Raw genomic sequence first — 24,688 nt, forward strand, 5'->3', positions numbered from 1 at the left:
AAGGTGAACCACTCACATTTAAACTTGGTCTCCATTTGTTGAACTATAGGTGAGCCCGCCCAATGGGAAAGGGTATTTCCGCGCAATCAGGAAAAACGCCTGGCCTTCCCTTAACCCTTTCCCGGCCCCTTTGGGCCTGTTTTCCCTGTTCATTTCAGTCTCGGCGTGTTTAACCCTTTTGCCGGGCCGCTTTTATTGCCCCTTGCGTGTGTGTGTGTGTGTGTGTGTGTGTGCCCTCCGAGTGTATGTGTGCGAATTATAAACTATTGTTTACACAAAGCGGAAGTCCTGGGCCAGCGTCTGCCATATATGCTTCATTAAATTATGCTTTATTAGCCTTTCGGGACTTGAATATGAAGTAGCGCTGCCCCTCGACTCACCTCGTCAAAGCCATAAAATTTGGCTCTTGCCTTGGGCCGTTCGAGGGTTAAGGGGGCTTGGAGGGGGCCTGAAGGGGTGCGGAAGGGGGCTAAGGGAAAATTTATGTTTTTGTCAAGTGATAAAATTTTTAGCTTACACGAGCAGTTAAGCGAGAGAGAAAAAAGGGGCCAGAGATAGTGAAACCATAAATTGAAAATTCAATTTCTTCAAATGTGCCACCTCACCTTTGGCCATTTACGATTTGTTTGGGTTAAGTCGGAGAAGAAAAAAGGCGAATCCCTTAACCCTTTTCCGAGATCCCTTCTATTTGCCCCCACCCCACTGGTCCCCCAGCTTGTTTGTGTACCCAAGTTTATTTAGGGCATAGTAATTGGCGTCTGTGAAATGCAAATTGATCATTTTCCGCTGGCGCACTAATTAGTCAAAGTGTCCCGCAAGGATGTGTATGAATGGGCATGGGCATGAGTTTGGGCATAAGCATGGGCACCCAAGGGTTAAATCAACACCGAACTGAGGACAATGCCGAGCTCATCGCTCATCATCAGCTGATTAGACCGGCCCTGCGACTAGATAAACACGTTCCCATCTCATTTTCTGCACCAACATCAAAAGGGAATTTTTTCTGCTGAGTCCGCCCCTTTTCCGATTTTCCGTTTTTCCGTTTTTCCGATTTTCCATTTTCCCCTTGTTCCGCAGAGAGGTTCGCAGCGAGATCAAGGTGGATGAGCTCCACCTTGAGACGAGTCTCAGCCAATTGATTGATGTTCGGCTAGTGCTCACCTCAAGCACACAGAAATCAAGGGGAAATCTCGGAAATATGCTAACAAAAGTGTGCGCCTCTCGAAAGAACCGACTGCCTTTTTTCTAATTAAGCCAGCAACGACCTTCAAAAGCCAACAAAGAGCCATCGAGAATTCAAGAGGGTTTCTTCCAAAGACTGGTTGACGAAGGACTTGAGCGAGGGGCGACGAAGTGCTGCAAAATTGGTTATGGCTAATCAGTTCAATGTCAATTGCTAATCAAGATAGACGGAAAACTACTTGCAACATCCGAGCCCAGAAGTGAGCGGGACAGAGTGAGCCAGGGAAAGTGGCAAATAGCTCGGAAACATAACCTAATCAATGTGCCAACTAGTTGGCTCATCCTGCAGTCCATGAAGCACGGATGCAGCGCCCAGTTAAATGGATCACTCCAATAACCGATTAGAGCGCCACTGCAAAAAGCCAGCGTGCACAGGGTCCATAAAAATACGGCAAGTCCCAAAACAACTAAATCAGTTTTAAGTTATTCAAGGCAACACGAGCCAACCAGGCGAAAAGCAAACGAGATCCGAATAGCCATTTAAAGGCAAAACAAACAGATATGGGCGAAATATCCACAGATATATTGGTGTTATAGGTGCAGTACACTGCCAGTGCATTCCAATCCAATTATTAAACAAATTATTTATGATTTAACCTTATGATTTAAAACTGTGCCTCTCGCTATTGCTACTTTTAGTAGAGCTACTTGAACCTATTGCTAAGTTTTGGTTCTCTGATTCGCCATAAATTAAACTTTTTTGTGAAGTGTACGTCTGCTACGGGTTTTTTTGTAGGGGGAATAAGCGGATGTTCCTCATCCAGAGTGAATTTGCACTGGATACGCTGCCAAATAAATTCCGATAGGGGCGCACTGAGTTGGGGATATGCGAACATAAAAGCCACTGGACGCTCCGCTGTGCCCCATATATTTCGAGGATATATATCCTGCATACATCGCATATATACATATGTACATGCGAATTCCTAATCGATTTGCTGGCGCGAATAAAAAAAATAACGAGAGGAGCGCCAAACGGAAATCAAATTAAATGAATTATTTAATGAAACACAAAACCGAGTGGGTGGTACAGGCGGCCAGATTACACGATTATGTGAGTTACGGTCAAGAATGTTTTATGAATGTTTATGGGCGCGTAAAATCTATTACGTCACGGCGTCGAGCGTCGGTTTATTGTCGCAGCGGTCGTAACTCAGAGGAGTCCAGGACTCGAGGACTCGACAGGAGCCGCAGTCCCCTCTCACCTAATAAAGTGCAGTTGCGATACCCTAACTTTTTGCGGCTGAAAGTGTACCATCTGGAAGCCTGAAATATTATAGATTCTGATATGTTATGATTAACAGCGAAATTAAGTTATGATGAATACACAAAATCACTGTAACATTTATTTACTTTTAGTGTCCCAAATCTTTTCACCAAACCCGTCTGGCGATTCGCGTCCATTCCAAGCCCAGTAAAAATATTTTTCGAAGGGTATTCGCCGCTTATTTTCCGCTGCTTCGCATAACATTCCTCCAAGTTGGGTATATAAAATAAAGATGACTTTCAGTGCCTGCCATGCATATAAATGATAAAAATACATGCTAATGTTTGTCTGGGCTCTAACTTACCCTCGACTTTCCCCGCCCCAACCTGATCCCACTACTGTATCTGTGTGGGGAAGGGGGCAGGGTGGGAGGGGGAATTATGTCCTGGGAGCCAACTAAAGCAAAAGCTAATGGCATGCTTAAGTTTCAATTATTGGTAATAGAATTGCCTGGGAATCGAGAATGATTCTGCTCTTTTGGCCAAGGATTTGATTTGCCTTTTCTCCATCTCGCTCACTGCCTCTCGTCCCCTCTCTTTCTGACTAATTAAGCGGGCGGCGGGGGGCAGGGGCAGGGGCAGGGGGAGGTGGAGGTGGCTTATGTTAACCCGCCTGTGGACACACATCAATCTCTGTCCGTTGATTGATGCGTTCTGCGACCAGTCTTGTTTTTGAAAGCAAAAATTAAACTCGCATGCGAGTGGACGAAAAAGATGGTAGAGTGAGCCGGAAATAGATGGCTATGTGAAAGAGACAGAGAAAGAGAGCAAGAGAGAGAGATGGAGATTTGCTGACACAAATCCAAAAGTTTTCGGAGGCAATTCCTTTAGATTTGTCAGCTTTCTCTGGGGGGTTTCCAGCTTACTTTATTTCTATTTTTTTGCTTTTTCGCCCCCACTTTAACCCGCTTTCTGCCAGACATGGTTTTAACCCTGACAGATGGTTTTTTTTCTCTGGTGCACAAGTTTCTACATTAACCCCCAAAAATAGTGCAGGAAGCAAAAAAGCAGACGAAGCCGCATTTAAATTTACCCTCGACTCTGGGAATTGAAAGAGTTTTTTTTTTGGTTGACGCTCACGTTGCACATGCTGCCCATTTTTGGGGGGCTGGTGGGGGGGATGGCTATGGGTTCACGAATCGGGATTCAGGGGGCAAATGCCAGAAATAATGGCTCTGCCAGCTCAAGAAAAATTGCAAACGAAAAGTTTTTAACTACGTGCAAGGGGAAAGGCGTAATTTAGGTGGCCAAAATAGGTGGTGCTGTGTGTAATTTTGTGCCGGGCTGAAGGAATGCTTCTTGGAGCTCGGTTTTAGAGCCATTCGAAGGCAACGCCCATTAACCACCCAGTTTCCCACCCATTTTTCCCCCGCCTACCCGGAAAACCAGCTGTAATTAAAGTCGCGCAACGGGAAATGCGAACTTTCCGGCTTTAAAAGCACGAAAATGGCGAAACTCAAGGCGCTCAACTTAAAGAAGGAGTTTTTCAAGTGGGTCTCCACCATGAAACTCGTTACAGTCACAATAGTTTGTATGCCAGATCACCTAATATTCTGGATACAATATCGAGTACGTGTGCTTCCTTCCTCAGCCAGAGTTCACTGTACCCGCGACTTAGTCAAAATTTTCGCCATCATTTTCGTTTGCTTAGCTCTTCATTCAGAGACGGAAAGCGGCGATGTAGAAGAGTTTTACCAGGCCAAGTATCTCAGCTATTTTCTTGCCAAGTTTGTGAATAGTTCAGCCGGCCACGCCCCCTTTTGCCGAGATGCCCTACGGCTCAACCAAAAATTTGAGAGGGAGAGCGTTAAAAGTTGAGGAACGCTGACAATTTTCTTGGCTTGTTTTATCCCCAGGAATTTGATTATGCAACAATAAATCCTTTGGTCCAATTGGTGGGCGGTGCGCGGTGGGCGGTGCGCGGTGGGCGGTGGCACGCCCAGCGGTGGCTTCAAGGACTCTGGCCAACAAAAAAAGCAGAGGCAAGTGGCGGCAAACAAAGTTTCATGTGCCTTTTTGGTATTTGGGCCGCTTCTCGCTCACGTGAAATTAGCATGCGAAAATATTTGTCAAAGATTTGAGCAGAATTATGCGCAGTGTTTGCCCAAACACAAACCCACTAACAAACACACACAAGAACATGGCAAACTTTGCAGAATTTTAATTTGAAATTTTCGACGAGTTCGATGCGTGTGTGTATATGAGCCAGGGTGTGTGTGTCTGTGTGTGTGGACAGAAAGTTTGGATGCCAGGCAAAATATTTGCCAAAAACGAAAAATTATGCAAAAAAAAGGAAAGCAAGAAAAAAACGGAGGAAAAGAGAGAGGCGGATGAAATTATGTGCCAACATAAACTAAAGCGAAAATCGCTTCAAAACTTGTTTGCCAAGTTGTCTATCTCTTTCCGGCCAGTGGCAGCCCACTCTTTCGCTCCCGATAAGCCATTTCCATAAGCTGAAACTGAAACCGAAACTGCAGAAGGATCTTTTTTGGCCACACTTGATACAGTGCGTTTCGACCGCGTTAGGCTGGCCGAAAATGAAAATAATTGTCCCGAAATGCATGAATTTTAAAGGAATTATCTCATTTTCACTAGACTTTTTTGCACAAATTTTATTCAATAGCTCATTTAATAATATTAAACGGAACACGTAAAAGTTTCATACGATATGGCTATGAATATTAAGCGAAAACAAATAATTAGGATTATATTTGGGCTTTTAGTGCTAAGACTTTGACCTACTTTGAGGTATCGAATCGTCGGGCTATGCGATTCTTAACTTTATATTTCCAGGGTTTCATTTTTTGGTGTCGTGAAAAGTTTAATTCCCCACCCGTTGTTCTTTATTGTTGTTTAGGCCGGAAATCGGCCTGTAAATCGCCGGACTCCTGGGGATGTTTCATTTTCTTTTGGGTTTTTGGCAGCTCTGCCAAGCCAAGTGAACAGCATAAAGTACGCGAAGGATTAGCGAACAACAAGGGGCTGTCTCCGGGGGCAGTGGGCGTGGCACCACCACAACCGCCGCCACCGCCGCCCTTTTGTGCGGACACGCGCCCAATAGCCGCTTTTAATGGCATTGAAAATGGTCGCACCGAAGATCCAATGATGACCAAATGCGTGTGGGTGGTGGGCGGCGGGCGGCGGGCGATTCGATGGTGTCCAATTACGTCGCATAAACAATGCGTTTTTTATGGCCTGTGCGATTATGGGAGCAGCGGCAACACAGAACAGAAAACCAGATAAGCTCCAACGACGCCGCCGGCCGCGCTGACGTATACGTGATTTTTTGATGCCTGCTGGCCCCGTTTCCATAATGTATACGTACATGGCCATAAATGTGTGTGTGTGTGTGTGGGTGTGTGTGTTACAACAAACCAACATGCAAGCCAAACAGGGAATAAAGATTAAAGAAGGCCAATCAATCGAATACCCTGCCCACTTTCCAGTTCTCAAATCGTCCGTGGCTTTTCCCTAGCTAAATATTGTATAATACGTTTTCTTAGCTCATCTGATGAAAATCAATGAAATGAGGGTTTCAACAATAAATCTTTCAATTTTAAAAATATACTAGCTAAAAGCAAGAGCAATTTCGATTTGGATACATCCTTAAATGTGGTGATACCCATTAGAACAGCACCCTGTATAGAACATCTTTGCTTCGAATATGCCACACTATTTGGGGTTGCTTGAGGGGTTTCGCGTCATTTTTGCGTATCGATGACGTCGACACAATTTTCGTTACATTATTTGTGGCATTGTTTGGAGCCGCACCGCCCGCTCCCTTGGAAAACCCAACCAACACATGCATAACTGGCTTTCTTGCTGTTTCATGTTTGTTTCTCCTTTGTGTTTTGTTTGCCCCATCCTGTTGGCCCTTCTTTTGTCTTGCTTTATGTTTCCGCCGCTGCTGCAGTTTCCAGCGCCCAACCCCCTGAATAGCGCCCCCGAAAAAGGAAAGCACACCATTTCATTTTGTTCTTTTGTCAATTGACAGTGAAAACTAACGATACGGAAAAGTAAACGCACTGTGAGTAATATTAGTTTGTAATTTGATTTTATGCTTCTGTTTTCTTTTTCCCCGCACAATTGCAGGCAATCCCACAGGCAGACCCCAAGCACATGGAAATGGATTCTCGTCGAGACTTGGCCCGTTTCCGTTTCCTGCCAACCATCGCCATCTTGGCCATCTCGCCATATTTGCTTTTGGGGGGTATTCCCCTCTTGATGTACTTGGCATTAATGCACTGACAATTGTTTCGATGGGAGCAAGTGAGCCACTTAAATTAATTTAATGTTCTCACTCGCGGTTTCGAGGGCCGGAATTATGCGAATGGAGTGCTAGAGCCAAGTTTATTTTGGGGCGGAATGGGGGCTATTACAGTGTGGATATGTTGGCTAACTCCATAGCGCCAACTGTGGAACAAATGAGTCACCATGTAGTCATTCTGGCAGCCGTACAAAGAAAAGATTTCCATAGAACTAAAGCTGATTATTGTAAATTATTTATGCTTTTATAAATCCTTATAAATTCTTATAAATTTAAAGAGACTTCTGCATGTGCCAAATCTTTTTTAAAAATGTTTCCAATTAAGACGTGGATATATGCACATATGTAGGTAGTAAAATGATTTTTATATGGTTTGTTTCATTCACTACATTGAGGGACTTCCTCAAGGGTTTAATCCAACTACCATTTCAGAAACCTCAATAGCGTTAATTTCTGCCCTACTTATTTCATTTTGCGGTTGCACAATTTTCGGGAGTAGTAGATTTTCATTTGCCACTTATTTCCCTTGCACCTTGCACTGACATTCGCCCACTTTCTTAGTCCGATTTCCGGAAAGCAAAAATGCAAATGGCTAGCAGAGAGTGAGGAAAACCATTGTGGGCCACATTTCATTTGGAGTGTAGTTTGTGAAATATTTCGCCCTCTTTTTCGTGGGCCTATCTCCCTCTCACTCTCCCTCTGACCGCCACTCCTGCCCTCTCGCTCACTCCGAGCATTGTTATTATTATCGCCATCCTTGTTGGTTTTGTGGCTGTTGTTCGAACGTTAAGCAAGGATCTAGGTCGCTATTTGAATATATTGTTTGTATCTAAGATTAGTGAGCCAGATATCAGTGGTATATGGCCACACACCGACACACACCAACACACACCAACACACAAACTCACACAAGCACACATGGACATGCTGTGCATATATCATTTGCATAGTTAGACAAAGATGGTTGATAAGTCGATGCGAAATTTAAGCCGCATTAAACGCTTCTAGCAAATGCACTAAATAAAATGCGAAATAAATTGCGTGATAGTGGAAGTGCTTTGGACGGCTAATTTAACTGAATATGGCAATCTGAAAATAGCAAAAACAAATTGTTAATGGGTAAGAATTTATGGGTTGCTCAAACCAGACACTTAATGAAATGAGCAAAAAAGTATAGGAATGCCTCACAAAAACAGAATTAAACCATAATCTGAAACAGGGCTTATGAGAGAAAAGGAAATTGGTCTTGAAAACAATGAGCTAAGAGGCAGAGATCTGGTATTCCCAGTTTAGGAAGGCATTTTTCCGATTCAGATCGACCGACCTTGTGCTCCAAGTATTTTCCGACATCTAAGCCGTGTGACATGCAAATATCTCAGCTCTCCTGTCACTTTTTCACTGTGGGGACACTCGCTCATCAGAAAAAAAAGAAAAAAACAGCATCAAAAAATAAGAAAATAGGAGGAAAACCCAGGAAAAAGTGAGCTAAATTACCATCAATTGGGGTCAAGGGCGCTGCAGGGGGGAAATCGCTGGGAAATAATGTAAAGCCAGCGACATATGAGCCATAACCCTCGACACTCGCAACTCCCTTCAGTCAGCCGTGACATGACACACGAAAAGGGGGTACTGGGGGGCTAGGACGACCCCTGAACATGAAAGCGAATCAAGTGAGGCCTCTGTTTCCCAGCTTTTCCCCACTTCCCCATTCGAGCTGGGCTAATGAAATTCCGACTGCGGCGAGCCAGAAACAAATGTGAAAAGTGAAGGCTGCTATACCCTGCGACTCCTATCCGTCTTTACTTGGGAAATATTTGTAAACTATAGAAACCAATGTAAAATTCTATTGGATGTATAAACGGAATGATTGGAATGATGCAACTGTGGTAGGCAAACAATATATTCCGATGGAAACTTTGCCATTAAAATGTGGAGTTATATGTTGAGATACATTTTGAAATATATACCTATGGAAATATTTGCATTACAATGTGGAGTTCCTTGAATGTTCGCAGTTCGACTTTGTTTTTTGCCTGGAACCTTCAGATTGACTGCAGAATATTAAACTGCAACTGAATATTCAAAGGATCAATAAAAGATTACCAGAATATGCCCATACTTATACCCCTTTTCACTACAATGATTTTCCAGTGAGCCACAAATCTGCAAAATCGTTGGTATTGAATTAATACACTTAAAGACAGTAATTCATATACACATGCAATCATAACTAAATCGATTACACATGCAGCGCTTACCAGACCAATGGATATTTAATAGACAAATATACCTTACGTGCAACATGCCCCGTTTGGAGGCAACTAATAGAAAGCAGAGCCAACATTATTGATTAGGTCTCTTGGTCGTCGGTTGCCATTTTCCGTTTTCCATTTTTCCGGCAGCCCCCTCCGTTAACTGATTACTGCTAAAGGCGAAGTTTTTGCTGTTCGCTGTGGAAAACTGCAATTGGAAAAATTGTCAACGTGACTGCAGCAGAAGACGAAAAACGCTGACAAGGTCGATGCAGCAGGGGCGCCGTAGGGGAGGGGGTCCTTCTTGTTTTGCAATAATTGCCACTGTGGCAACAAAAGCAAAAAGAACAACTATAGTACGATGACGTCGTCCGCGTTCGGTTTCCCATTTCCCCTTTGCCGCTTTCCGCTGGCGTTTCGCTTTCCATTTTTCGTTTGTTTTATTGCGGCTTCTTTTACTTAACAACAAACCAGTGGCGTCCGGGGTAAGGGGCGAGTAGAGGGGGCAATTTGGCAGGCCTAACATTGCTCATTTATATCGACGACCCTCCCCCCTCCACAAACCGATCTGAAACCCTCCCCCCCTTTCACCGCAATTTGTGTGTGCCTGCAGTGACCCAGTAACATGGAAAACGCCGCAGTCGTTGTATCCTCTTAGTCCTGCCAACCCCCCTCCCCCCACAGGCGTAGCCCAAGCAAGCGCCACAGCACCACAGCACCCCCACCCCCCTGGAAAACCCCTTAGCGGGGTGTCTTCCGCACAAATGCCTCCATTTGACCCACTTAAATGGCGTAATTTATGATTTTATAGTGTGAATTTTTTCTTCCTTCGCTTTGCCTTTTAAAGTGGCGCCCCCAACGGCGAGGGGCTCAAGTGTACGGCAGTGGCGTCGTCGGAAGGGGGCTTTTGGGGGTCGAAAGAGTAATGGCTGCGTCTGAGAGTCGAAGTTACGTTTCCAGCCTGAGGACTGAAGAATGTTCGAATAGATGATGGAAGCACAAGCCCAAGTTGGCCCTTCAGAGGTACACACATACATCTTCAGAGTATATATCTACATATATCTTTCCAAAACTGGGTTATATTGGGTTGAGTCTTGTGGTTTCTTTGCACAAGTTCTGGAAATTACGCTCTCCGAATTTTGCAGAAAGTTCGCTTCGATACCTGCTTATGGTGTGGGGAAATGTGTTGTTGAAAATTCCTAAAAATTAAATTATTAACGAACGTAACTTTGATTATATAGAATCCAACGGAAAATGAAACAAAACTTGCTTAAATCTTACAAATGGGGAAATTGTGCTTGAAATGAAGACCTAAATATTTATGAATGCGAATGGAAGTGCCCATTTCATGCGGCTGCTAAATCTTTTCCCTCTATTTTTATGTATGAAATATATGCGAGCACTTGTGCCTTTCTCTGTCATGTAAAGTGCCTTGGCACGATTTATGTTTTGTTAATTTTGTTGCCAAATTCAAGAGTGAGTCACATATGCATGACTTATGTGGCATTAGTCGAACCGAGTTCACTGTCCATATTTGTCTTGTTGCCTCGCTTGCCTCGTTGTTTTGCTCGAATTTCTCTGGTATCTTATTATGTAAATGGATTTTTGGCTTACATTCAACAAAAGTCTCGAGTGGAGTCGTCTTTGCTGTGGGAATTTACCATTTACCTGCAACGGCAAGAGAGAGAGAGAATTTATGAAGTTGTTGGCCGAAAAGATTTCACTTGCTGGATAAATGGGCAAAAAGAGGGCAAACAGAAAGAAATTATTTCATATTAAACGCTGACAAGTATGTAGATGCTAAGCCAGATTCAGATGTGTGGAATTAGTGTGCGAAGGCTGGGATTTTCATGAAATAATTTCATAAATTCCCAACGCTTCACTATGCTTCGCCTCGATTCGAGTATATTTTCACAGAGCCTCCTTCCCAAAATCCCTGCCATTAAACTCCCCCAAACGAATTCGGAACTCGGTCCCCGAGCAGCTGTCGAAGCCATTAAATTACCGCAAAAGACCGAAAAATATATCTGCAATAATTTATAAAATATACATATTCAAGCCGTAGGGTGGTTCACTGCTGGCGTTTCAAAATGAAGGTTGTAAAAATGATTATAAAGGCCTACCGCAAGGATTTAGGGATTATCACACATACGCAGTATGTGTCCCTTGTTGGCCAAAGTGGTTCCCTGCAGCACTAACAGAGAAATACACATTTACAAATTTGTTAATATTTCACTTTGAAATGTGTGAGCTTAATATTAATTTGTACTTTTATATGGTGGCTTGGCTTTCCCAATGAACGCAACGACGCAAATTTGTAAGCCATAAATTTTAAAATGAATTAATGGCGCTCGAGATTGAAATGGCCTAAGACATTCGGCAGCTTACAATTTTACCCTCGACATTTCCACCCTCGACACCCGCGACATTGTGGCGCTTCGTGGGGATTTGAGTGGTTGGGGGATGGGGAGACTGCGAAGCCGGTTGAAATGAAATCAATTGAATTAATTATTGGCGCTTAATTGATTGAAACGAAGCGAGAGTACTCCCTGCCTCTCGGTTTTCCATGCTCTTGGTGTTCCACTTACAGGGCTTAACAAGCCCCCACTTTTCCACTTTCCCACTGTTTCCCACAGTTTCCCACAGTTTCCTACCCCGCCACAGATTCCTGCTTGCGCCCATTGTTGTTGCCAAATAGAGCGCATTTTGATCCATTTCACGTGCTGTGGCAACGAATTGAAAATGGAGCTTGTACGCCAAGCCAATAATGGAAATACACTGCACAACCTGATGTACTAATTTTCTGTATGACTCCATTGAAAGTGAGTAGTAGAAGCTAATAACTGTGCTATTCCACTCGCCTCGTTCAATAAGATTCAATGGCAATTCAATGACAGGGGAAGGATATGTCAACGGGCTTCTGATTTTATTGATTGTCACCAGGCGCAGAAACTAAATTGCACTCACAAATTCCAAAAAGCACATATGCTAGTCCAAATCCACCGAGTTTTAGCACCTGCCATTTGTTGGATTTGCTTCCATTTTTGGCCAATTCTGTTGTTGATTTTGTCTTAAATGCTTTTCATTAGAATGCACTTATCCCTCTCTGCCTCCCGCTGCCAGTCCACCTGTCACACTCTCCCATCTCCCTTGCACCCACACAGGCTATCTCTTTCGCACTATCCATTATGAGATTTGTATGAATGAATATGCAAGCCATTAACAGGTTGCGGATAAGGGGAAAAGTGGTGCGGGATTTTGTGTGGTGGGTAAACAGAATTTAAATCTCAAATTTGTTGATTTGTGAATTTCAGCCAGGTCGCCAAGTGCGTGGGGAAATTTTATTCGCAGCCCGAGCCCAAATAAATACGAAAATATGTATGAAGTGAAGATGGTTGTGCACCCCAGTTCATTTATTCATTTAATACATAGCAATTTTTGCATGGCTCTAGGTGTTTATGCAATAAATGGTACATGGCTTTAATTAAATTGCCAGCTCTGTCGGAAAACGAACATATCGATGCAAAATGCATTGCTTTTCAAGTATAAGTGTGAATAAATGAATGTTTTTCATGCATTTTGCATACGTATTTAATTACTCAACGGTGGAATATTAAGGGGTTTTCTAAGGATTAAAAACCAGCTTTATGCTGCACGGCCTAAAAGAGCTCTTTTAACAAAGCCCCGCGTTGGGCGCCAAAACTATAGAACGCTTTCTAGATTTTAAATAATTCCATTTGGAAATGTTTATTTGGCTTCATTGCATTTGGCTCAAAGAATCATTAAGCTTGGTGGTCATTGAAGCTGACTCAATTATTCATTTCGATTTGAATTTATGGTCCCTCCCCTGGCAGCTTTTCCCTCGCCCACAATTTCCCTACTTTCTTTTTGCGCCATTTTGAAGACCTCTCCTCGCTTTTCCCGCTTCTAGCGTGTTCGTTTGTGTGCCAACTGTTTTAGGTCGCCATGCTAAATGTTTGCAATTGCACAACAACGGCAAAGACCAAAGAGAAATTCCTATTCCCCTTCCGCTGGTTCATCTTGTTCTGTGGCACGCTCATTCGTTCGTTCGCTCATTCGAAATGTGCCAAATGGCAACGTGGCAAACAAGCGCCACAGACAAGGCAACCGACACTAACCCACCCAGCCACCCATCCACCCAGCCACCCATCCACGGAACCAGCCAAACGGCACCCTTGCCACCCTTCTATACATCAACCGTCACTCAGTCAAGCGGTTGGCGCAGTGTTGCATACTTTCCGGCCTGGGTGCACTGCGAGAAAAGAAGCAGTCCGTATGCTTAAATTAGTTATTAATTGGGTGCTACATTACAAAGGAAGAGAAGAAGCGCTTTGCACTTGATTGAATTGTTTGAAATCCAGCGCGGCCTAGAAGCTGTTCTACTCAGCTGCGCTGGCTGAAAGTTTCTCTAAATAAATTCGATCCACCTTCGACAGTTTTTCCCACAGTGCACCGCCGAAATGGGCCGCTGGCTCAGTCGCATTCGTCTCAGCCGCTCCTTGACTGACTGCCGGCTTTTGGCCAGCGCACGTTGACCTTATTTGCATGCGGCGCGAGTTGGCGCGAATCAATTCTTGGCAGGATGGTAGACACCCACCCAGCCCAACTATCTGCCCCCATCAGAAATCAAGCCCCCTCCCCTCCGCTGCGGTTGGTGCCACACAAAAAGGGGCGGTGGATGTTGGGTGACCAACAAATTGAAACGAATTCTCGTATTGGAGTTCGAATTGCAATTGAGATTGGTTGCACTGCATAGCAGTGGGCTAGATGCACTGCACAAAATTCAGTTCAATGTTCGATTTTATGGTGGATATGTAATTTTGGTCAGCTAAATTCAATTCAGCTTTAGAATTGGCCATGTTTTACAATCACAATCACAGTAATATACAAAAGTGCCAGTATGAAAAAATCGATGAAGAAAACCATACGATACACGTTTTAAATGCAAGCGATTCCGAATTTCTTTTCAGTGCAGGAGGAGGTGGAAAACCTGGGCCTGGGAAGTGCAGTGGGTGGTGCCGGCGTTTATTGCGGCCAAAGTTTTCACTGTGCGCTCTGTTTTGTTGATTATTGTTGGCAGTGGTCGCGCGTTGATTTAATGCAAAAAGCCGACTGCAGCAGCAGCGACGTCGGCTGAGCCGCGACTGCGACGCCGAGCTGCCATTAAACCGTTGCAACAGCAACAGCAACAGCAACAGCGGCAGTAGCAGTAGCAGTAGAAGAAGAAGAAGCAGCGGCAGCGGAGCAGTGGCAAAAAAAATGTTAAAAGGCGCTTCTAAGTAAATAACTGGGTTTATGGGTCGATTGGGTGCACCAAATCGTGAGCAGCAAAAGGAAAAGCAATGGAAAACTGGGGGAAAGCGGCTCCAGGGAGGCGAAAGAAGCGATAGAGGAGATATTGCCGGGGAAATAGTCGGCTGGAGCGAAAAACAGGGACCGGCAACAATTGATTAAACCGCGGGATGGCATCTCAAATTGATGAATAAATTCGCGAACCCTTCGCCGTTTTCCACTTGAATTTCGGGCTGGAAAATCCGTGACAGGAAAATATGATGAGCAGTAGATGGGCGGAAATACTTTCTTATTTCGAGCTCTGCTCAAACCAAAACCGTGTGCAATTTGTTCAAATTATATGGAGGTGCAATGTTTTATCAGAGCCAATTAAAATGGAAATTCAAATTGAACTTAAAATGAAAATTAAACTGAAGCTAAAATTCCAACTTCTTTTTTTCCGCCGGTATTATAGCCATTTTCCCTTTGATTTCCGAAATTGAACTCTAGCTCACCACAGAAGCCCTCCCCCCTCAAATGCCACCGAACCAGCACCCCTACGAATACCGCACCCCCTACGAATACCACCCCCTTTGAAGACCGCCCATCTGCAGATGAGATTTAAAAAATAAATTGCGTACAATTTCCAACGGCGTTTGCGAGCATATGTGGGTAAATTTGTGCTGCAAATGGAATTAGTAATGAAGTTTTGCCAATGCTTTATATGGACCATCTCCAGCTACAGCTCCATCTCCATTGCCCCTCCCCCATCCCTTAGCCCCACGATGGGCCCTTAACCCATGGCAGCCGGGACCGTGTAATTGCGTTTGGCCGCGCGCTCCTCTGATTTCTCTGATTTCTCTGATTTCCGAGTGGCTCGCGATTCGATGTGCTTGTGCCTGTGTGCGATTCGAAGTGCATTTTCAAGTGAAATTGAAATGGAATGCCAAGAGGGTTTCCATGCCGCTTGCACCGCACCCCCATGGAAAGCCCCCTGCGAAATGGGAAATAAAACATTTCATTTAACAGCGTGAAGGTATGAAAAAGCAATAAATGTTAACTGCACCAACCGCACAATGCCCGATATTTGTGCGAATAAATATATATATGTATGCGAATATATACCTTTGGGCCTGCATTAAATGGGGAATGGGGAATGGGTGAAGTGGGTGAACTGGCTGGGTAGCAAATTAAATTCAATTTATACGTTCGCTTTCTGCACAGAACTTCAGCTAATTGCATCAAATTGAAAATGGAAATTGAATCGAGAGCGAAACAAGCTCGAAATTAAAAACCGAATGCGTAAATTGCAAGGGATAGTGTTCATATTTATGAAAGCCTTTATTAAGTCGGCATTCCATTGGTTTTTCCTTTTCACCTAAGCGACATGAATAATTACAGCACATTTGCTGTGGCACGCGAGAAACCAAAACTATTTTGCTCCTAAATAGTATAATAAATTAATTCAAAATGCTGTTTAGTTTTTCAATTTTAATGCGCTGATATTGCAACACGAATTGGTTGCAGGCCCACAAAATGTAATTCAGTTGAGATCAGAACATGAAATGTCAGTGGAAATTAATTTTCAGAAAAGCGGCGGTCAGCTTCTGGCAACACAAGCTTTAGTATCCCCATTAAACTTGAAATGTTTTCGACGAAAACCCAAAATGAAAACTTTACCCATCCAAGTTTTGTGTAATTTTGTGCATTTCATTCTGTTGTGACTTTGGCTTCGACTCGGCCATAAAACCAAGTTCAAATTGCGCGAAAATGGCAGTTGCAGAAACGGCGAAGAAGAGGAAGACGTTGGCATGACCCGCTGTCACACACTCGAGCACTCACATACACGCACACCCACACCCACACACACACACTCAAGAGCACACGCACACAGAGGCATAAACACTAAGAGAAAGAGACTTAGACAGTCTGCTCAGGCATATTGCCAAATGCAAACAAGCAAACAAAGTTAAAGCTGGCTTCTGTGCACTCGAAAAAATGAAATATATCAGGTATAACTAATTCCAAATTAACGTTTGCATGTGGCTGTATATATTTTAAAAAAATAGCTGTTTGCGAATATAAGGAACTCCCATTCAAAGTCCTCAGGCTAAAAATGGATTTTGACGTGATTTTGACATGTATGCACTTACTTCTTCCAGTGCACATGTGTATCTGTGTGCAAATGTAAAGCATAAGATAGACAATTACACTTTTGCCACTGCAAGAGGGAGACGGGGCGAGGCAGCCAGAAAGAGAGAGGACATTTAGATAAACGCCAAAAGGTAAATGAACTTTATCAGCCGAACAAGAAACGAGGTGCACACCCACCCACACACATGCACACATGCTGCACATGCTGCATACGACTGCAATTGCAGCTGCAATTGTGTGTGCGTGTGTGTGTGTGTGTGTGTGTGGCAGTCTGTGTGTGCCCTCCACTTCTGGTTATGAAATTGAATTGCTGCGCCTGCATTTATATTTATTAAATTAAAGAACGCATTAAATTTGCAAACATCATTAAAAACGGTTTGCCTCGGGTGTCACGAATTTGTGCAATCTTCAAGTGGCGTTAAATTGGTTTACAGCTTGGAAGGCGTCGAATAATTAAGGCCCAAACAACTAGGATTAAGTGCAGAAGACTGAACCCCTTTGATGAGGTTGCCGATCTACGCAGATGTACAAGCACTTTGCTTGTAAAATGGATGGATCATTTAAAATAATCAAAACTATAAAGAAATACTTTTTAAACGCCTTAAATTGCAGCACAGAACGACACAAACTTCGTTTAAAACTACAATTTCGTTGGCTCCGATTACATTTACTATTTCCATCGTGCTAAATACCTTTGCCACATTCAATTTAACATTTTCAGCAGCCAGCAAAAGTGTCAGCAGGAGTGAAAATCTAAAAAAAATGAAAATCTGGCAAATGCTGGGTAGAAATGGTAGAAAAACATGTAGAGCGAGTATACAGAAGACAAACAATGTGAAATGTAGAAGGAGCTGAAACAGATTTTCCGACTGCACTAATAAATGATAAACAAGTGCAAGCTGGCCAAATGGGCGTGGCAGTGTGAGTGTGAAGGTCCCCCACACCTTTTCCATTTCCCAGTTGCTAGGCTGATATTGAAAACTGCTGCCTGCCAAGCTAAGCAAATGTTGTCCAGCGTCAATGTGTGTGTGGGTGTGGGTGTGCGTGTGTGTCTTTTCACACTCTTGCATTATTTATGCAGGCCACCATTCGTGCGTGAGTGTGTGCACGCCACGTACGTGCCTCGAACTGCAACGACAGCTGCTCCTGCCCCAGTTACCCGGAACCAGGATCCTGGATCCTGCGCCCAGGATCCAGAATCCGGAATCCGGACTACAGCCTCCACTGTGGGACCATGTGTGCGCATATATATTTATTCCATGTACATATTGTAAGTGCCCCTTGCCTCGTGTCAAACTTCTAATTAACCTCGTAATTCATGCAGCCTGCTCGGCGCAAAAGAGCAGAGGTCCGGGGAAAAGGACACGGGTCGCAGGTCTGAGGACTCCGGACAAAGGGTGACTGCTGCCGTTTATTGTCCTGCTCCTGCTCCTGCTCCTGTGGATGGCGGATGGCGGAGCACTGGAGCTCCGAAGCTCCGGAGAAACGTGGCCGGGCAAGTGACCCAGAAATTACCAGTTACCAGCATATAAATGGCCACATTTGATAGATTATTTTGTGCGTTATTCCGACTTGCCAACGAAAACAAGATTAGCGTTTTATTGGGCAAGTGTGTGTGGGACATTGAATAGAAATACATTCAATTATACTTTCTGTTGCTAATATAAATACATTATTTCAACGACAACCTTCATTATCACTCAAGTTACTCAACTTCATTTACAATGCGATTGCACCGCTTACAAAACCCAACATTTAGTATTCAAAATGACCTACCATGACTGTAAGCTTTAATACAATAACTATTGTACAATAGTAAGGAAAGGTAATAGTGCATATAAATATTTGACATGCACATTAGACCACAACGCAGTTAAATAATAAAGTACCTACAAGAAATTTAATTAATCAGAGCTTGCTGATTTAATTGTATTGCCAATTATTTACGCATGCAATCAGAAACTGAAATTGTTAGTCCAATGAAAGTCCAGGCAGAAGTATTAGCAATAGATTTCAAAACCCAAGGCATCAATCCCAAAAAGTAGGCAACATTTTGTGCAAATTGCCGCCTGTTTCGGTAAATGCCAATTGAAATTGCATCATTTAATTGGTTAGTTGGTCTGTTCAAGCGAAGAACAACAAGGCCTGATAATAAATATACATAAATTGAATGCAATTGCATGATTAATTGTTAAGGGCCAGCAAGACAGCCGAACAAATTTCAATTTGTACAACCATTATAGCCGAATGCTGCGCCACTTAAGTTCGCAAATATACAAATAAAGCTGAGACAATAATTAAAGCCAGCCATCTGATTGTCGAGCCATATTTCAAAGCTCAAAGCCGTGGCAGCAAACTTCTCAAACTCACTGCCCAATCAAATGCTCAATTGCCACTTATTCTGTGGCTGCCACTGGACAGCATCAAACCGCAGCACTTAATTTTTCGAAGACCGGACTAGACAAAAAGTAAAATGGCTGAACGAAATCCGGGAAGAGCGGCGAACAAAGGGAGACACAAAGTCGTTATTGTCTTAGTTTTATTAAAATGCGTTCTTTTTTATTTTTGGGTGGAAAACAGCAACTTTTGCGGACAAAAAATTGTCAAAGGCAACGGCCAAAAATGGAACTCTGGCAACAGCCATTTCTGCCAATTTGTGTGCAATTTAAAGTGTCCGAAGGGGACCCTGTGCTCCGAAGTACATACACAAAAAGTTTCAAACTATTTTACCGGACTGCGGGGAGGGAGAGGGGTAGGGGGAAGCGGAAGCGGAGCCAAGGGGCCCCAAAACTTGGCAGACACGGACACAGATGAGCAGACCGCAATGGAACTGACCGCGGGGCTCCACTGCCCGAAAGAAACAAACTTGCAACACAAAATGTTACCGGAATGCACTACAATTAGGAGCTCTCAACTTATTACCTTGCCGCTGTAATAAAGCAATAATAAACGACTTATATCAGATAGATACCAGTATATACAGATAGATATACGAGAATATATACAGATGTGATTTAGCAAGTCCTTATAATATGTTTATTTATCTATCTAGGCAAGTTAATCGAATGAGAAAAAAATCCAAATCCTTTTGGGGCGGAGTTTCGTATGACTTGAAAACAGCTCGCCCCATTTCTCTCAGTGCTGGGATGCATTGCTCATAAAGCGTTCAGCGGCCCTGCTACAAAGGGAGGGGGGTGCTGCCCCTTCGGGGGGTTAGCGCTGCTGCATTAACGCTGACCGAAAAATCTCTGCAGCTGAAGTTGAGCTTACATTTTTTGCAACCGAATAAAAAGGACAAAAAAAGTATTTCGCGGACAAAGCAGCCAAAACCCCCCTTCCCCCACCACACACCCCACCGCCCCGGCGGTGCTGTTGCAACAATAACGGTACATTACAAGTGCCAGGCGAAAGCATCGAGTTAGTTAGTTTGCCGCCACAACCCCGCTCCCCAGCGCCCCTGTCCACAATTTCTGCGGTCTTGTTAGTCTGGGCTGGCAAGTTGGTTAAAAAGTTGTTGATGCAGTTACTGCTCCTGCTGCCCCGCCCCCTTTTGCGACGACATTTGTGCTAATGGCTGCCAACGACCTGGACACCAAAACCGAACAGCCCCTCCCCCTTTCACGACGCCCCTGCCCCACATGGCAAACATGTTGCATACGCTGCGGCGTAAGCGAAAAATTTCCAGCGCACAGCATTTTGGCCAAGCAAACACACTGCGGGTTAAGTGGGCGAGTTTGCCACAACATTTGTGTTCAAGAATAATTAAATTAAGCTGTCAGCCTGACCGAGGAAATTACAATTACACTCAAAATTATGATGCACTTTCAAATGTGCACACAAGTTTGAGCTCAAAGGACTGATTTCAAAACTATTTATCAAGGGGTTTGTTTTAATAATTAAGTCTGCTCTGAATGAAGTCAACCATGATGCTGAGTAACGAAATAAATGGCACTTTCCACGCACTTTGTCACTATTGTTGTGTTCTAAGAATCAATTTGTTATTTACTGATCAATTTCGATGAAAATTTAGCAAGATCACATATGTTAAATTTCTTATGAAACATGGTCTTTCGTCCAAGTGTAAAGAGATCCAAAATATTACAAAAAACTTGAGAACCAATTTTAGATACAACATCAAAGTAAAGCAATTTTGAAAAAATTATGCCAAAAAAGTTGGTGATAAATTGCGATTAGTTGGTGTGAGGGTCTTCTGATTTCTCAGTAGACAGCTCCTTGATGGAGATATTCTCGTTTTCCGTAAGTTCTGTTTCCACCTTATCTCCGTAGATGGCGTCCTCCCTTTGAAGATTGAAGAAACTCGGCACCACTCTAGTCTCATCCTCACGAATAGTGAGCTGCAGGTCGATGTCCTGCGTGTAGTCCCCAGTGTACTCCTTCATTTCGCGGTGGGTGAATCGCATGAAATGCGGACTGTCCGAAAGGAGGTCGCAATTCTCCAGGGTCTCCGAGCTGCAACAGGTCTGAATCACCTGCCGACGTGGCAGTCCCGGCGTGTTTTCTCCGGTCTCCACGGTCACCATCAGTGGCCACTGGGCCTGGGGGCAGTACAGCCAGAGTATATAGAGGTGGGTCACCCGCGGTGCGCTGGGCATCGAGTCCCAGGAAGTCCTCCACAGCATCATTAGGACGGGTAGGCGGGTCTCCCAGTCCGTGTAGATCCGGGGTAGATTTAGGTTCCTGGTCGTGCTGCTGCCGCTCTCGTAGATCAACAGACCCACACAGTGGCTTTTGCCGCCGTCCTCCGGCAGGGATTTGCCTAAGAGCTTCAGGCACTTGGCCTCCTTGGCCTTCATTTCCACCGTGATAATCTCCTCGTGCTGCATCAGGCAGTGACTCAACAGCTGGCCAGGAATGAAAACCAAATCGCAGTTGCTCAGCGGACAAGCGATGGCAACATTCTGCAGTGTCCAGTACTTTCGCACCTCGACTGCAGTATTCCTCAAGCGCTCGTAGCGAACTTCCGGCGAACTGGTACTCTCGTGCGGCGCAGCGGCAATGGCTTCCGCTCCGCCGCTCATCGGCACACTTCCGCCGGGCGGAAGTGACAGCTTGCAGTCCATGTACAGACGCCTGCCGCGATCGGGCATTAGGCCCAAGCGGGTGAAGCAGATCTCCACCTCCTCATCGGTATCGTTGCCATCGTTCTCGTTCTCCAGACGGCGCCCGTCCGCCATCATGGCCTGCGGTGTGGTCTCCAGTGAGTACTCCGACTTGGCGAAGCCCAGGATGGCCGATAGCCCCGTTACGGTCCTGCTTTTGCTCGATGCCCCCGACGTCGATGGTAACTCGCACTCGTTCTCGCACTCGCAGGCGTACGCGCTGTTCTCCATTTAAGAATCGAACTTTAAATGGAATTCTTTTTTCAACGGAATACGTTTTTGTGGAGAAGGAGAATTGTGTGTGGGTCTATGTGTTCACGTCCCGTAGTGAAATGATACTGTTGGTAAATGAAATGGGAAATCCGAAATCCAAAATCCGAAATCCAGTTTTGACAACTCATTTCAACAGCTACTGGTGCACTTCATTTTTTCAACGTTTTCAAGTAAGCGTATAAATCGTATATGATTCTTTTAAAGAGCTTATGACGGAATTACAAGCGGAGCATTATGGTCTTTAGAGTGAGTTTCTAGACTCTGCAACTGAGACAATACTATCAAAACTCTGGAGAACATTTTGTTGCATTTGTAATTTCCGGTTTCATACACACACGCACCCACGCACACACATGCATACGTAGTTGAAAAAGAAAATGCGAAAGAAAAATGTGTCAACATACAAGACAAAGCAAAACACAAACAAAACTCAAGTTGCCTCTGTAGAACAACGAAATGCAACTAGAGGGTAAAAAGAGAGGGGAGTCGCTGCAGAGGGAGAGGGCAACAGTCGGACTAGGACTGCAAACTCCCTGCGGCCACGCCCCCTCCTCCACCGCCGCCCGCCCACTGGCAACTCCTTTGGTCTCACATCGACAATGGAATGTTCCGCCGCAGAGGAAGTGCGGTCTATAGTCATAGAATCGAAGTTAAATCAGCATGTGGCAATCCTTCCAATAGATTTTTTCAAAATTTATATACCGAAACTCAGATCAGATAAGATAACCATCAAACTTTATAAGCCACTTTCGGAAAGAAGTTTTCTGATAAAACGTACTATTTGCATACAAATATTATTCTTTAGGTTGTTGGTCATTTATGTAATTATGTATAAGATCCTAAAGAATCCTCAACTGCAATCAATAAGTATTCTTTGGCACCGTCCATACATTTTTGTCGCGCAACTTACAATAAGAGAATAAGAGAAGCGAGCTGAGTCACGTGCATGCGTCATTTGTTTATGGCTTTCTCCCTTTTACTTTGCTTTTACTTTGCTTCATTCGTTCCGAGGGGGAAAATCCACCTTCATTTTCCTAGCCATGCTTCCCCACCTCCCCACTGCCCATTCGGTATCGCTTTTCCTTTTCGAGCTTTTCAGCTGCAATTGTCAGCTTACAGTGCAGCCAACCGCAAATGGCAAACAGACCAAAGCCGCTGTATCCCCGGATTCGATGACATCTTTAAGACGAATTTTCATTGCTTACCATTCGCATTATTTGAGTTTTCACAACATGACGGCCAGCGAAGGAAAATTACCCATCGTCAGTAGCAAAACTCACCTGAAAGAGAGGAAAACATTTTTGTTAGCAAGTCAGCATTCGAGAAGTGCACGCGTGAAGGAACAAACAAGAACTGGGTCTTAAAAGGTTAATTGAGGAAAATTCAACTTTGAGTTTGCACACGCACACGCACACACACACACACAGATCCCTAGGGCTGCAGTGGGGTTAAGCGTAGGGTTCATAAAGCACGTATCCATCCACACATAAAGATTTCCACTTCCCACTGCTGTCTTAACAACAACGCAGACAACAATGTGTAAAACAATTGTGCGCGCAGTTAATTTGTGTGGTACGACAATCTAGTATCACCTCAACACTCGAAGAAAAGACGTGCTCTCTTCTGATGGAACCACATATGGCGCAGAGTAAGCTATGCTCTTACTGTCGGGATCCCAATAGTTTGTTCCAAAGTTGAGGCGATATGACATGACGAAATTGGAATTGCGTTTGCGAGCTGAATGCTCAGTGTATGCTGCATGATAATATTACTGCTGCGAGTGACAGTCGCACACATGGCGTATACGCAATGTGCCAAAGTTTATACGAAATTAATGTTAATTACAACGCGAGTATAGCTATCCATCTCAGTCGCACGCCGTGGCAACATCTGTGTCCTGTCAGGAAGTGGGCGGAAAGTGTGGGTGGCAAGTGGAAAATGGAAAATGGCAGGGAAATGGGGAATGTGGAATGGGGAATGCAATTTGCCAGCAGCGCATTTAACAAGCTGAAAGCGCTTAAGCCGAAGGATTCAGCAGCGAATGAGTCGACAAAGGTGCATCGAATCGCACTGAAAGGGAATGATTAATAACCGTAATCGATAAATGTGAAAAATTGATGCGTGATGAAGGCACGAATCGCGAATGACATTTGTCTGTAAATGAAAACCCGGGGTGTGTAACATATATGTTTGCTGCACAGCAATTGAATTAGAAAAAAAGGAAACTATCACGCAATCATGAATCGTTGAGTGCAATTAACGTTGCTCAATCATTTTGTTGGGTACCGTTGGTAGCTATTTAAATGCTGCAAATGGATGAGAAGAGCAAAATCTATTGACAATAATTTCCGCTTAGCCGCTGATTAATTGTAGAATTAACTGAGCGACAGGCTTCGTACAGTTTCGTTCATAACAATAGACCGAATCATCGCTCATCTTTATCGAGCAATCAATCGAACTCACCTTTTGGCATGCCGATAAATCCCGCTTAAGCCATTCGGTTGCACAAAGGCAGGCAATTTTTCGTGCTTTATTTTTGCTTCTATATGTACTTTTCTCCACTTATTCGCTGCCTTGTTTTGTTTGCTGAATTGAACAACATTTGTACCAGCTGCGGGGATTCCCATGAACCAGGGAAGGAGCTCCCTTGCCGTTTGCCGTGATGTGGCACAAATGGCAATGCGCTTAACGTGTTCCGTGTTGCTGCTGCACTGCAACAAAGGCAGCCATGCCACGCCCCTTAGCCGCAACGCCCCCAGAGGAGACACCTTGGCACCCACGCACAGACACAATTTATAAAAGCCACAACAAATGTCTGAGGC

General features: G+C 44.2%; 2 protein-coding genes across 2 annotated transcripts; one reads left to right on the forward strand and one right to left on the reverse strand.

Moving 5' to 3' along the window:
* Positions 1-3,954: 3,954 nt before the first annotated feature.
* On the forward strand, positions 3,955-18,067 carry LOC6549832. Its single transcript, XM_001978601.2, is given in 6 exon segments — positions 3,955-3,998; positions 5,433-5,627; positions 17,555-17,743; positions 17,798-17,999; positions 18,001-18,027; positions 18,029-18,067. Coding segments are annotated over 6 exon segments (696 nt in total).
* A 2,577-nt stretch (positions 18,068-20,644) lies between these two features.
* Positions 20,645-21,954, reverse strand: LOC6549733. The gene has a single exon (XM_001978602.2). It carries the CDS (start codon positions 21,822-21,824, stop codon positions 20,664-20,666), a length of 1,161 nt encoding a protein of 386 aa, XP_001978638.1. The 5' UTR covers positions 21,825-21,954; the 3' UTR covers positions 20,645-20,663.
* Between the last annotated feature and the right edge of the window lie 2,734 nt (positions 21,955-24,688).

Source organism: Drosophila erecta, unplaced genomic scaffold, assembly GCF_003286155.1.
Source record: "Drosophila erecta strain 14021-0224.00,06,07 unplaced genomic scaffold, DereRS2 tig00000126-arrow-pilon, whole genome shotgun sequence".
Taxonomy (NCBI): Eukaryota; Metazoa; Arthropoda; class Insecta; order Diptera; family Drosophilidae; genus Drosophila; species Drosophila erecta.

Excerpts from the sequence above, each read along its gene's own strand:
- LOC6549733 (XM_001978602.2), bottom strand. The coding sequence starts at position 21,824 with ATGGAGAACAGCGCGTACGCCTGCGAGTGCGAGAACGAGTGCGAGTTA.